We start from the raw sequence: 15,544 nt of genomic DNA on the forward strand, positions 1-15,544 counted from the left end.
GTAAACACTTTGTGCTATATTTAAGTGTGTATGTATGCTCTTTTAAAAGCACAAACAGGATTTTACTACTCTGCTCGCACTTCTTTTTGTAAAGCTTACTCCATATTATTACGTTTAGAGCCACTTCATTCTTTTCGACAGCTACTGACTGTACACTAGCCAGACCCTCATTGATTGGCATTTAAATGGTTTCCAGCTTTTTCCTGGATTATATTTAAGTTGTATTAGATAATATTATATGCTTTAATTCAAAGAAGGATTTTCAAATGGCTCCATTTCTCAGATGTTAAGGAAAGATTTCACAAAAACCTGGGAACTTGGAGTTTAGTTTTAAGAAGAAAAGTGTTCCTGTCTGCAATCATGGCTTATTCTGACCTTTTCCTTAATGGATTTCAATCTGGTGACTTTTGAGTTTCAGCAAGTATTTATTAAAGTGTTCTGTAATCTGTGGTCAGATTAGAGTTAAATAGAGATGATTCCTGTGTTTAGGATTATATGCCTATCAAATTTCAGTTCGTTTGTAGAAAGGACATTTAACATGAGGTGTTAATTCCAAGGCTACCAGGAGCTTCTATAAATGTAAAAAGGGTTGAAAGAATTACAAATAAGCTTAGTGGTACTGTCAGCATAGTGGTAGGAAAATTAGCAACTTTAAAAATTAAAGTGATACCACTTGTATTGATGGGAATGAACAAGTGTGGTAAATAATTCTGTACTGGTGGATGAGGGGACTAGTAGTTTACTTGTCAGCCTTTTGCCTCTTCTCTGGCAAAGGTTTAGAAGTTCTTTTAGGTGCCTTTTATAGCATAAGATACTTTTATAGCATAAATACAAATTTTCCAATTTGCACAATGTATAACTGTTAGCTCCTTATTTAAAAAAAAAAACTCTGAAGTTTCATTTGTAATTCGTTTAGAGAATTAATTAACTTATCATAGTTATTTTTTAATAGCTTCATTGAAATATAATTCACATGCCGTAAAATTCACCCATTGTAAGTGTATCTCTTAGAAGGGATAGTTCCTGAGGTTAGTGTTTGGGATTCTTTTCTGAGCATATTTGGCGTCTTGAGGCATATTTGGCATCCTGCGCACTGTTTCTATATAAGCAAGCTAACTGGCATACAGTGTTGCCTTTATCTACAATAAATTTACCTATGTCCTCCCAGTTGCCTTTTACCACATCCTCCACGTTTTGAGAGTGCTCTTAGGCTTGAACTTTTCCATGCTCTATTTGTTGCAAACAAAATAATTTTCTTTAGAAAGAGATTAGGAACTGTTTTCTTGGCTTGTATTCCCTTCCCCACCTCCCTCCTCAGCCCCTTGAGACCAAGTCTCCGAGCTTGAGTCTCTGAGCTTCTGAGTCTCTGAGCATGGCTCAGGAGGGGAGCAATGGCATGCTTTTCTCTGAGGACATCCCTACTTTGGTAGCTGAGTGCTAGGGAAAAGGGGAAAGGAAAACAGATTTTCTTGGTTTGCTTCTCCTGGCAAGATGCCATCTCTTACAAGCCAGGCTAAGGGCAGTTGGGACCCTAGTATTAGTGTGTCACTCCAGTAGAGCCTCTGTCCCACCAGGTGGGTACAAGAAGGGAACTAACTTCCTTCCCATTCCCCTAATCTCTTGGTGGTACTTGCCCAGAATGTAGCCTTAGGAAAAGGTGGCGGAGAGTAGGGTAATGTGGACTAGGACCAGAGGTTTTTCTAAAATTAAAAAAGTCTTCATGTATATATTCCAGAGAAAGGAAGACATACATCCACACAAAAATATGTATATAAATTTACATGTATATTCACAGTAGCATTATTCATATGAAGTAGCCAAAATGTGGAAACCTATGGAACTTTCAGCTCTAGGGAGGGGAGAGGGACTGGACATTGAATTAGTGGTTTAATCAATCATGCCCATGTATTGAAGCCTCCATAAAAATCACTAAAATGTGAGTTTCAGGGAGCTTGCAGGATGGTGAACACATGGAGGTGCTGGGAGGGTGGTGCATCTGCAGAGGGCATAGGAACTCTGAGCCCCCCCCCTCATACTTTGCCCTATGCATCGTGTGTGTGTGTGTGTGTGTGTGTGTGTGCTTTATATTTTAAAAAAATGTGGAAACCCAAATGTCCATTGACTAATGAATAGATGAACAAAATGAGTTATATATACAATGGAGTAATAGTCCACAATTAAAAAAGAATAAGTACTAATACATGCTATAATAGGGATAAATCTTGAAAACAGAAGCCAGTCACAAAAGACCACATATTGTAAAATTCCATTTATATGAAATGTCCGGAATAGGCAAATTTATAGAGATTTTACGAGATTTATAGATTTGTAGAGACTTATAGAGATTTACGAGATTAATGATTGTCTAGGGCTGAAGTGTATGTGTGGGGAAATGGAGAATGGCTATTTCATGGGTACAGGGTTTCTTTTGGGGGGTATTAAAAATGTTCTAGACTTAGAATTTTTTTTTTTTTAAGATTTTATTTATTTATTTGAGAGAGTGAGCTGGGGTGGGGGGGGCAGTAAGGAGCAGAGGGAGATAGACAAGCAGACTCCGCACCGAGCATAGAGCCCAACACAGGGCTTGATCCCATGACTCGGAGATCATGACCTGAGCTGAAATCAAGAGTTGGTTGCTTAACCAACTGAGCCACCCAGGTGCCCCCTAAGCTTAGATTTTGATGATAGTTGCATATATCTGTGATTATACTGAAAACATACTGAGTTTTACCCTTTAAATGGGTGAAATTTATGGTTTGTGAATTATATTTCAATAAAGATGCTGAAATAAAAGATAAAGCCTTAGTCACTTTTGTGATCTTTTAAAATTTATAAGATATATTTACTTTTTATTTTAATACTAATTGGGCCAGACTTGCAGAGTTTTTGTGATTTAAAAATTATAATAGGGCCATATTTGATATCTTGGTAGGCAATCATTTGTATATGTGATGAGCATACTGTGATCTAATGTAATTTACTTTTTAATGAACTCTTAGTTTTTAATCTTGTATCCTGTATTGACATTTTGGGTGTATTATAAATTTACTGGGAGCTTTGATTTTTGTGATACTTTTTATTTATTTCTGTTGTTATCATTAAGTTCTCCAATTCAGAGATTTCCCTCTTTCTTGATTCTTTTTTACATCATTCTCAGAAAATTTACTAATAGTATTAATAATTTCTACCATTTGTACATCAGAAACCACTAATTTGAAAAGCTTGGCTTTGTGAATATAATCATTTTAACCATGTCTCTTCAGATATTTTAGCATAGTTATTTAGATCTCATAGAATGTAGTTTATATTTAACTTGCTTTTCTCCTCTTTGGTTTGTCTCTCCTCCATGTAAGGAGGAAATTTCCACATAAGGAAAGAGCATTTGTTTCTTTGGTGGTTCTCTTGTACTAGGTATTTATGGCAACTACTCTGTCTCTGAAATATCTGGGTTTTTTTGTGTCTTACAAGGGCATCTTAGTATTGCCATGTATTCGTATGAATTCCTAGGCAAAAAGGCAGGGTAATAATAGTCCCTCTAATTTCTTCTATCATTTTTAAATTCTCATAGAATTTTCTTTTTGCCCCAGCAAATTTTTCTCACAGTGAAAGTAGGCACAAATATCAAAATATACTTTTGTCTGAATGTTTGAGGTATACAAACCTGTTGTTTTTAAAAATTTTTTTCTTTTAATAGGTTGTAATACTTTAAAAACTATTTAAAAGTAACCTTCTTGTAGGAAGGTTACCTTAAAAATGTTTTAAAGTATTTATACATAACATAAGAAAATGTATCCAAAACCTTTTTTTTTTAGAAAGTATAAAATTTGTTTAGTTATTTTTCTAAAAAGACTGGAGTAGCCATTATTCCCCACGTAGAATAAATAGATTTAAATATGAATAGAATAAATTAATAGAATAAATAGATAAAATAGATTTAAATATGATTTAGAAAATTGGCATGTGATATATTGGATTATTCCCCCTTCTTTTTCAGGAACTCTTGGTGTGATAACAGAAGCTACAATAAAAATCAGACCAATCCCTGAATACCAAAAGTATGGCTCAGTAGCTTTCCCTAATTTTGAACAAGGAGTAGCCTGTTTAAGAGAAATTGCAAAACAGGTAAAAACAACAACAACAACAACAACAACAACAAAAACCCACCCATCTATATTTATATTTCAAAAATTCTACTGCCTAATTGATTTTGATATGTCACAGATAATTTCATATTTAGTTGTGTTATATATGTGGTTTTTACCCAGTTCTCTCTGAAAAGGTAATGTAAAATCATCCCTATAAGTGCAGTTATTTCTTTGTATTTTGGTTTAAAGAGTGCTGTGTGATTTTAAGCCAAGGTAAGGTGTGTACTTGGGTTGATGGCTTTGAATGACTCTGCCTTTAATGAATGTTGTATTTTCTTAAATTATTTTTAGGTAGGACATTTTGTGATTAATTTGAAGTATAATTTTTCTTAAACTAAGACAGTTATCGAAGTTAAAATAATGGCTGAATGTCAAGGATAAAAAAACAAATTAAGTATAGTATATCAAACTTTCTCAGTTCTTAGAATGTGCTACTACTAGGCCCTACTTTGTTTTATAATACTACCTAAGCTATAGTTTGAATTAAATAACATAATATAGCATAATATAACACAATATACTTAGCTGTAAGTTAAGAAGACTTCCCATTTTCTCTTTACTTCTTAAAAAAAAGATGCATTATTGAGGATTTTTAAAAGACCAGGTAATGCCATGTAATTTTATTTCTATGCTCTATGTGTCATTGTAGAAATTCTTGCATTTCTTTTTTTTTTTAATAATTTTATTTAAAGATTTTATTTATTTATTTGACAGAGATCACAAGTAGGCAGAGAGTCAGGCAGAGATAGAGAGGAGGAAGCAGGCTCCCTGCTGAGCAGAGAGCCCGATGCGGGGCTCGATCCCAGGACCCTGGGATCATGACCTGAGCTGAAGGCAGAGGCTTTAACCCACTGAGCCACCCAGGCTCCCCAAAATTCTTGCATTTCTTTAGGCACTTGGTTCATTGTTTGAACTACAGTGGTTTTATACAAAATTTTATTGCACATTTCTCAGTAGGGAGGAAATCAAGGAAATAATACTCCAGCCTGTTTCTTCTTTCTCCAAACTCCTAGAGTTCTTTAGTACTTCCCATCAGCTATATATTATTGGAATCTTGAGGGCAAGGGAGCTTTCTGACCTGACCCATATAGGTCAGCTTCCAGGTGTCATGAGCAGGGTGAAGGGAGGATCTGATGAGGCAAAGGAATGATATCCAGCAGACATTCCAAATTCATTGTAGACCTTTGTAAGGTATTGAAATGGAAAGTGGTCAAGAGTCTTATCTTCCCACCATCCCAAGACAACCACTCTTAAATGGTTTAAAGAAATTAAAATTAGCAGAAATATTTTACATTTACTCACTTACCATTTCCGGTGTTCTTGAGTTCATACACTTAGTTTTGCTTTCTGAGACATTCATTTTTTTCTGTCGGTTTTCCATTTGCAGAACATTTCCAGGTCACCTATCTCATGGTTGGCAGAGATAATTTTTATAATTTCTAAGTAGCTTCAGTTACTTATCAGATTGCTTCCTTCAACAAAACTTAGCCATAGCCCCCTTAATCTCGATTGTCTTACTGCTAGGTTGGGGAAGAGTTTAAATAAAGAAATATAGTCCTGAAGTGAACATTCTTGAACTTGTGGCAGGTTACTTTGGTGGTGTTAAAGCAAAAGCGAATGTTAATATTTAAAATTTTTACAAGAAGAGCTTGTAATTCCTAGAATTTGTGGATATTATGTTATGGTTAGAGAGCTAAAGTACACAGTAAGTATTATGCTATGTTTGCTAAAATAATGAGATGGTATAATATTTAAATATTATTTTAATATATAAATATATATCAGCACATCTATTATTAAATATCATTAATATATTATGTATAATTCATGTACTATTAAATATTTATAATATTTAAAAGCAGGATTATTGAATAAAGGAGTGGAGATAAGTTTTAGGAATAAATATTTGTTATTCTAACGTAATATCTGAGCACTGAGCAGTAAAGTTCAAGTGTGTTTTAATATTGTTGCTAAAATCTTTCTCACTTAGAAGCAAAGGAAAGTAATTTCAAATTTAAGATAGCCCAGGTGTTAAAGAGTAAAAGAACTATTTGCAAAGCCTCATGGTTTTGCTCTAGGTAGTTAAAACCTAGAAGAGTGGAAAGCTAGGTTTTTGTGTTCTTTGTTTTTATTTTGTTTTCTTTACAAAATAACTGAGTTCACCAATTAAAAATTAGAACCGACCATTTTCCCTAATTAAATTATATTTTCCTATTAATTTCAGTCTTGATTTTTTATTAAAGTGTTTTCACTTAGTATTATAATTTATTCTTTGTGTTAAGTACTTTTATTTGCTTTCTGTCTGTCAAGCTTGATTATTTCCCTCCCCAAAAAAGCTTTATAGTAAAAGATATAGTTTATCTCTCTTGTTCAAGGTTTGAATGACATCTTTTTAACTGGCCATTGTTGTGTCTGTTTTTTTAATGGCAAAATAAGCAGGAATGCCAAATTGGATTTTTTTTAATCATAGAATTTATAAAACTATCTGGTATGTATATATTTTCAACAAAAAATCTCACTAAGGTCACTTGGCCAAATCTGCCCCTTCACAAGATCTCAACTCTAGAACACAGATTTAGTAGACTTGTCAAAAAGTGTTGTTATGTGATCTTTGAAGTAGAGATAGACATATTTTGTGCTTTCCTGCTTTTCCGTATTATAAATATTTGTATCTTAGGTTTCATTAATGAGAAATGAAGTACAAATGTATCATAATCCTAAATTTATAATTTTATTAAAATGGAAATGTTGGATTTAAACATAGTTGCTATAATCTGATGTGGTTTTTGGTACAATTTAATATTCCCCTAGTAGAAAGTAACAGAGAAGAACTGCTTGTGCTAATGAAAAGCAGAGGGTGAAATTTTCCTTCATCTTTGCATAAGTCAGTAAAAATTGCCCTTTTATTCATTTAAAGAATTTTTGGGATATTCACCAGTGACCATAATCTAAATTGACTACACAAAATTGTATTGGGTATATGGTTTGGAGTAAACAAAGGTGATGGTTGATAAAGTGCCACCCTGTGGTTAAAGACATCAAAAGAAAGCTCCTTTCTAATCTACAGTTTTAATAATTTGGCTCTGTGTACTTAGTAATAGACAGTTTTTAAAGACATACATACCATGCAACTAGAGAGCTTGCCTTGCTTGAAACTGATTAAAGAACCTAGATACATAATATTTTATCCTCAAAAATTGCTTGTATGAATGAAACAATTAGGATAGTTACTGCGGTTTGGAGATATTCCGCTATTTGTGGAGCATACGTATTTTACTTCTGCACATAAGCATTAATGTTTACCTTCCCTGGAAATGGGTAAATCCTTGTATTATGGTTTAGGGACCATAGGGACATGTCAGTTTACAGAATGTATAAATCTCGTAGGTCAAGAATGGAACTGTGTGTGCTGTAGTGCTTTGTAACAGTATTCTGAGGCAGAAAAATTGAGAAAATGATCATATTTTGGCAAGAGTTCTTCAATTTGCAATTTGGAATTTCAACTGATAGCAGGAGAATTAAGATCCATTAAAATAGATGGTACATGGTTTATGACTGTGCCAAATTCTTGATTGAATAATGAGTTGGCTGCTTGTAATTTCTCACTGTCATTTCATAGTACCTTCCATTTTTGCAGTATTTTCAGACTCAAGTTGCTTTTGAAATGGGAAACTATACTTTGGATATGTATCTTTTGGAAAGGCGTATACATGCTTGTTTACAATTAGCAAAGTGGGCTCTTTGATTATTTTCATCACTTTTCCTACTGAAGGAAATAAATTAAACAACTTTATACTGACAGCAGAAGGATTCTACTAAGGTCTCTCAACTAATCTTTGTCCATGTGAGGATTGTCCTCTTTCAATACTTCACTGCCTGGTGAGGAACTAGAAAGGAAGATTTAGTGGAAGATTAATGTGATTCTATCTTACAAATGGCAATCCAGTATAATCTCCAACTTAATTCAGTAGATGGGTAAGTGATTTTTAAGATTTTCTGAGAAAATAGATTTCCCTCTGTAGCCTCTCAGGAGAGGAGAAAGTGTTTCTTAATCAGAATATCAGTTTCAGGTATATTTTATTATTCTCTTATTGTCTGTTTAAAGATGACAGTGATATCTTTATAAAGTTTTAAGGGAAAAATGTTGAACTAAGCTCAAAAGCAATTTTTGAAGTCTGGGGTTTCCCCTTCCCAGTAAAAACTTATGAGTTCTCCCCTGTAGTATTGAGGGAGGACCATTTGTTCCATTAATGGGAAAGACTGTATGTGTGGCACAGATCAGTATGCATTCCTCTGAAAACAGTCTTTCTCAGTATTAGAACTAGGTTTTTAGAATTATAAATTAAAAGGCAGCTTTTCCTCTCCCTTTTGACAACGGGTGTCCCATTCTACCTACCATCACTTTTATTTCAAGCAATTTTAAACCGATACGGTGTTGTTTTCTAGAGAGTTTAGACTATAATTTGGAAAGAAGTACATAGTTCATGTTTGACACCTCAGACTGTTATATCTCAGTTCTGATTGTTCTGTCTTAAACTTGATTTATCCTGGAGGTGTTGAAGTAAATTAAAAGGAGCTAGGTTTAGCACTTACATTATAAAATAATTAAAACTTCTCTATATTCAGTGGTAATTCTTAGAAATAATTTGTTACATGTAGAAAATGGCATTGTTATTTTAAATGAGCGTGTGTGTGTGTGTGTGTGTGTGTGTGTGTGCATGCACGCACGCATGAATGCATGTTCTTTCCTTCCTCTGAAGCAGAGTAAATAACCTCGCCAAATGTTTGATTAATTGGAATCTGTACTCTGTGACCCAGCAAAATGTATTAAACTTGAGGACAGTGACAAGGCCTACTTTCAACCAGGAGCTAGTTAGAACAAGTCATTACACCCTTACAAAAATGAAAAATAAAAATGACGAACCAGAGACTGTTTGGCATTAACTTTTGGCTCTTCCCTTAATATAAATTGAGGGAAATACCTACTCTATAGGATGTATTGTTTCATTCTTTAAAACCAAGAGTTAATTCTCTTGTTAAAGAACATTCTTATTGTTTACAGTGTGGACTTCTAGCTGTCACTTCAAGTGGGAATGATAGTTATACCAGTAGCCTTAAATGCTGTCTGATTTCATCTGTGGTATCAGCTCTGAGGAAGAACCAATTACCTGTCTACATTTTAAGTTTCGTCTCTCTGGAGATTTGCAATTAACAGAATTCTCTTCACATACCCTTTTTTGAATTTATTTATTAACTTATTTTTTGTGTGTGTATCTGTACTTGAGATAGTGTGCTCTTAACTTTATATCCAACAAAGTACATTGGATATTGTGTAAGTTAAATAGACATAGTTCCTGGCTTCTAGCAATCACTATAGATGGTGTATATCATAATAAATTTTAGGTGTTTAAATTTTTGTATGGTTAAGTACAAGGAGTTTGGTATTGGAGCTTTGGCTTCTGATACAGTATGAGATTACTAGACTATCTCCCAAATAGACTTACGGTTCAGGAATTTGGGCTGTTCTAGAGTCTACACAGAATGTTTTGATTTACTTCTTGAATAAACAAGCCTTTTCAATACAAAGAAGATTCATGTGTTAACCAAGGTAGTTTAGATATAGGACTACCATTCAGTGCTTTTATTTTATATTTCATCTTTATGAAATTGGAATAGCAGAAATCCTGCTGACATTTGAAATGTTTTAGTATTGATTTGCCAGTAACTAGTTAACTAAGAGATACCTTTACAAATAATATGTCACATCTACAATGCAAGTTCTGGTTTTCTTTGTGATAAGAAAGAGATATGACTTAATTCCATAAAAACAGATTTTGCAGAAATTTTCTGATGTGTTTCTTATAGGGATTATTTTTTGGAGAAGATGTTTGGATTGAGAAATCTGTTGGTTTTTAAGTTAGTGTAGAGAATTCTACTCAGTAGATAAGACTAATCAGTGATGGTTTTTATTTTTCAGGTTTTATATTCAAGTAAATTCCTGGTTGTAGTGTCATTAAAGGGAAGAGATTGCCAGCAATTTAACTGAGTCAGTCTACACTTGTGCTCTCAGGTCAATGTAGTTATTTATTTATTTTCAGATAGAACAAAGATAATTTGATATTTCCTTATTAGTCGATAATGAGTTTCTCATCTCTTTTCAGATTATTTACTAATATAAAGTGTACTTGGGTACAAGTCAGATGACATGAGGGATTCTAGTAAAAATACATTTATCATAGTAGAAAATATATCAATTATTTCATTAACTCCTGTTTGGGTAAGCAGATTTTGTTTGAGTGTTCCTTAAAATCCCTGAATGAGTATTATTAACCCACCAATAAAATTACTTGTTATAACTGTTCCTCTCAGGTTAGTTCTGACCACAAACCACCAGGGGTCACTTTAACTCAAGGACACTTTTCCCCCTTTCCTCATCTGTGGAATACTCTTAGCATAATTAAATAGCATGGGAATGAGTTTAGAGCTCAAATTCTCAGGATTTGTGATGTCTCTAACTTTTAAAGGAAATATTTTTAGGTTTTCAAATGAGGTTTTTATAGCAGTTGAAACATAACCTGATCTTAACCATAGGTAGAGTTACCCAGATTGAGTGTTGTTGTTGTTTTTTAAGAGTAATATTATTTTGATCTTTTGATTATAGGAACTTAAACTTAATTAGTTATAGTGGCAAGTTTTCATGTAAAACTCTAAGAGGCTTTTCTTGCTATGTGTTTTTAGAATGATGCACAATCATTACAAATGATCAATTGCCAGAAGATCATAAAGCAATCTGGATGCTGTTTTTTATTTGAGAATTTATTTTATGAGAGAGAGAATGGGAATTTACTCATGAGAGTTTACTTGTGATAACTAAAAAACTCACTTACTTACTTTTAAAAGATATGGCACTATGAAAACAGACTAAATACAGCTATTTATTTAGTCTGTTTTAATAATAGCTTTAATAATAAAGCTATTATAAAGCTAAATAATCAGATTAAATAAAAAATTTTTTAAAAGTCAGTATTGGAAACTAATATTTATTATCTAGATACAATAAACTTTCTTTAGCTTTTCATTCTTTTGTGGTAGGTGTTAGTCTGTAACCATCTACCCTGCCTCATTATAAATAGGAATAGTACATGATTGACTAGTTATGTGACTCAGCTGTCAGGTTAAAATCGTGGTCAATATTATTGAGTATAAGTTGTTATATGTACCAAGTGCCCTGAAGCTTACTTAGTTTTCCAGTTTTTTTAATTTGAAAGTTTTAAGCCTATAGAAACTTTAAAAGAACAGAGTACTGCTCCTCTGTATACCTACAAAATACATCTTGGGTATAACTGGAACAATTTCAGTTATACCCAAGATGTATTTTGTAGATAGTCTTTTCAAACCAAGATTTTATCAAGGCCTGCATATTTATTGTATTTTAGTTGTTTCAGAGATGGAATTCCACCGCAGATTTGCTGTACTAGACATAATATACTTCCCTGCCATTTTCTGGTATATGTGTCCTGTGCTGGTGGTTTTCATTAATAGCACTTGCTATAGGTATAGGAGTAGTAGAATCTATGTAGCAGTAGGAGATAGAAGTTACAGGTTGTTGTTAGGAATTTAAAAGTTGTTTTTTGTGGGTAGGGGTGTATCTGGATGGCTTAGTCATTGACTCTTGATCTCAGGGTTGTGAGTTAGAGTCCCATGTTGGGTGTTGACATTACTTAAAAGTAAAATCTTTAAAAAAAAGGTTTGTTTTCTAATAATGATAGAAGGGCTCTGAATTCTTTCTTATATGTTACTGGTGTGTGTAAGCCAAAACATATAAATAAGTTTATTATATGATATTCTATTTATTTTACGAAGAAGAGAAACTTTGTCTAAGCAGGCTTCATATGTCTTACTAGAAGTTGGTACGCCTGGGGCTCCTGGGTGGCTCAGTCAGTTAAGTGTCCGACTCTTGATCTCAGCTAAGGTCTTGATCTCAGGGTCTTAAGTTCAAGCCCTGCATTGGACTCCATGCTGGGCGTGGAGCCTACTTAAAAAAATAAGAATGAAAATAAATTTTGAAAAAGTTGATATGCCTCTTAAATAGGAACATTTTAGGAAGATTGATTTTTCTTTAGTATTTTGGAAACTAGTTTGGTTTTTAGAAGTGTAACCCAATTACAAAGGTATCTTTATACCAAGATTTGAAATTACTCACGTTGTATATTTTTTATTTTATAACTGCATAGTGAATAGATAGTTTTCACATACATTTTATTTCAAATATGACTTGAAAGGTGTGTGTGTGTGTGTGTGTGTGTGTATGTGTGTGGTGTGTGTTAAGTCATTTTTTTGGAAGCTTTGTGGTGTATTTGAAATACTGTTTTTCTAGCAGTCAGGGTATATCTTGGTCCTACTTCTGTCTTTTACTCTTGTCTATTTAGCAGTCTTATGACCTTAGACAAGTCTTTTAACTTCTCTGGTTCTTATGTACTCATCTGAAGAATGGGGATAATACCAGTTCTGCTACCCTGATGGGGTTGTTATATTAAATGAGACATGTGAAGATAAGTTAGACATCACAGGATTCTATAAAAGTGAGGCATAGGTTATCATTATATTATATATATAAAATCACCTAGTACTGTTTCTTTAGATTTGGCAGTGACTTTTTAAAATACAGATTGAATTATCTCACCTTTAGCATCAAAGGTGAGTAAATAAATTGTGCAGTGTTCAAAATGAGAATCTAGTCATTTTGTTGGGTGAAATAAAATATGTATTGTGAGTGATTTTATAAAATTAAGTATTCATTTAATTAAAAGTGAATAGTAGCAAAAATGCACAATTATATAGTAAGTTTTGTTCTCTTGAATGATCTGCATAAATCTTAATGTCGTGTTGATGCAAATTTTATTGATAAATGTGAAAATTTTGTCATCTGAAAGTAACCTCTTGGTAGAACTTTAACCATGTTAAAAATTTACATAGAAAATAAAATTCTGGAGTCCAGCTTGCTTTAATGTTATGGAAAAATTATAGCTAACTTAAACCTTTCTAGTGTTTCTGTTGTATTTCAACATCACAAAATTTATATGGCTATCAGCTCTCCTCATTTTTCTTTCCATGTAGCATTTAGTGTGATGCCTAGACTGAATTTAACACTGGCGTAGTTTTAGATACGTAATGTTATCACTCAGAGTTTTGTCCCTATTTCATACAAGTAACCTTGAAAGATTTTAGAATTCTGGACATTGTTTGATAATGTCCAGAATTTTCTATTGAAAAGGGATTATGAGAAGGGATAAAAAGGGGAGTTCCTAGAGTTGTGTATGAAGGCATCACAGATAATTTTTTTTTAAAAGTGCTTTAACTCACAAAAGTTCCACCATCATCTTCTTCATCTTAAAAATGTATATCCACCATCATCTTCTTCATTTTAAAAGATGACATAAGAACCTGAGGACACATTATAATTCACAAGTAGTGTAGTGTTCTAGGCATTGATTTTAGTCTTTGAAATTTCTTCTTTGTTCCAAAATAATCCACCTCAAGCCCCAATATTTTGTTTAGGTGCTTCCATAGATCTTTGCTAAGCATTAAGAAGATCTAGTTGCAGACAAATTAAAGATATGGCAACATATGTGTGTATGTATTATACATGGGGATTTCTCCTCCAGGTATTTTATAGAAGTCACTGATGTTCTGTCATCTTAAAGTTATATAAAAAGTTAAGATTTTTTTTTTACTGTATATATTCCTAGGAACTGTACTCTTGATCTCAAATACAGAACGATGACATTTCTATTCTACCTGTCTAGCTTCTCTACAGTATTAAATTTATGTCACATTTTCTTCTTTTTATTAAAATAGAGATGTGCTCCTGCATCTATCCGCCTCATGGACAACCAACAGTTTCAGTTTGGTAAGTAAGGAGTTGTCATTTTAAACACTGCTCATGAAGCCACAAAATTTGTGAAACAGCTGTTACCTGCCAGGAAGAGTACGGAATGAAGAGGTAGGAAGATGAATGTGATAGTTCCTGCCCTGCAGGAAGCTCTCAGTCTAATGAGGACAGACAATTACATAAAGAATGAGTGTAGGATTATTGCGGGTGTTGTGAAAGAAGAGTGCACTGGGTACCCTAGGGTGCAAATGAAGGAGTGGTTGAGCCTGTTGAATTGAGCCTGTTGAATTTTGCTGCATGTTGACATGGGGAGTCAGGAAAGCCTTCTTAAAGGACGGTAATGCTTAAGCTAAGTCTTAAAAGGAGAATACAAGTTTGCCTTTTCCCTTTACCAAATTTGTTCACTTATCAGCAAAAAAATATGGAATTGTAAAACCTCAGTGGCATGTTTGTACTTCAAATAGTTCAAGATGGCTCAAACAGAGGGTGGGTGAGAGTTGTTGCAAGAGATACCAGGTGGGTGGACTAGGGCTTAGCAGGATCGATTTGGATTTTATCTTGTCAGCAGAGGGATTTCTTGTAGAGGTAATAAAATAAATTAGATTTACATTGGAGAAAACTCCATTCTACTAGCATTATGCAGGATGGAGTAGAATGGTGCCAGTGTGGAATAGGAGTTGAAATGCTTCAAGAGGCAAATTTTGGGGGCCCTGATCAAGGCAGGAGTAATGGAGATAAAGAATAAGGCAGAGATTTCCCAAAGCTCAGTTTGCCAAGGTTCAGTAATGGGAAGAGTTGAGAGCAAGTCCCAGATTTCTGATTTGACTGACTGTGTGCATTGAGTAACTGTCTAGAGGAAGAGATGATGATTTGGTGGAAGAGATTTTACAGTGGGTTGCCTTTAAGGTACCATTTGGAATAATCTGGTAGAGAATTCACTAGCAAATAACCATGTTTCTTTTTCTCCCTATTTTGCTTTAAAGTATTTGACTTTCTGATGCAGTTTGTCATCTTTTCATTCTAATTTTATTGCTTCTATATTTTTCCCATATACTGAAATTGAATTTGGGATCCAAGTTTATAGAATTGAAGTCTTCAGAGCAGTGTCTGAAATTATAGGAATGATTGCTCAGTAGTAAATATTAATGGCTAAGATAGGCAGGTTTTGTTTGTTCTACTTAAAAGTAGTTTAGATTTTAATTTAGAGAAGAGTGATTATTATATAGAAACTTAAGGAAGTCATGTTCATAATATATCAAGAGTTAGGTTTAAAATTAGGTTCTTCCAAGTCATAGCTTTTATTCCTTTAAGTAAATTATTTTCAAAATGATAAAAGCTTAAGATAAGTGTGTCCTATAAATAATGAAATAGTTAAATCAAATGAAAATGAAGACTTCTGTGTGTTTCAGCTGCATTTAGAGATGTAGGTCTTAAGAGAGCCATGTATCTGATTAATAATGTTGTGTTATCCATTTATATGCTATTATATTAGTTTATATTATATATA

General features: G+C 33.4%; 1 protein-coding gene across 1 annotated transcript in view; it reads left to right on the forward strand.

Annotated features, from left to right (window-relative positions):
* LOC111143941 (alkylglycerone phosphate synthase) overlaps nt 1-15,544 on the forward strand; it is a 135,916-nt gene that overhangs the window by 79,937 nt on the left and 40,435 nt on the right. Inside the window, exons 11-12 of the mRNA XM_022497980.1 lie at nt 3,995-4,122; nt 14,004-14,055. Of these exons, the coding sequence (XP_022353688.1) occupies nt 3,995-4,122; nt 14,004-14,055 (180 nt within the window). The remainder of the gene's footprint in view (nt 1-3,994; nt 4,123-14,003; nt 14,056-15,544) is intronic.

Source organism: Enhydra lutris, unplaced genomic scaffold, assembly GCF_002288905.1.
Source record: "Enhydra lutris kenyoni isolate GAN:26980312 unplaced genomic scaffold, ASM228890v2 scaffoldscaffold1, whole genome shotgun sequence".
In the NCBI taxonomy this organism is placed as follows: domain Eukaryota; kingdom Metazoa; phylum Chordata; class Mammalia; order Carnivora; family Mustelidae; genus Enhydra; species Enhydra lutris.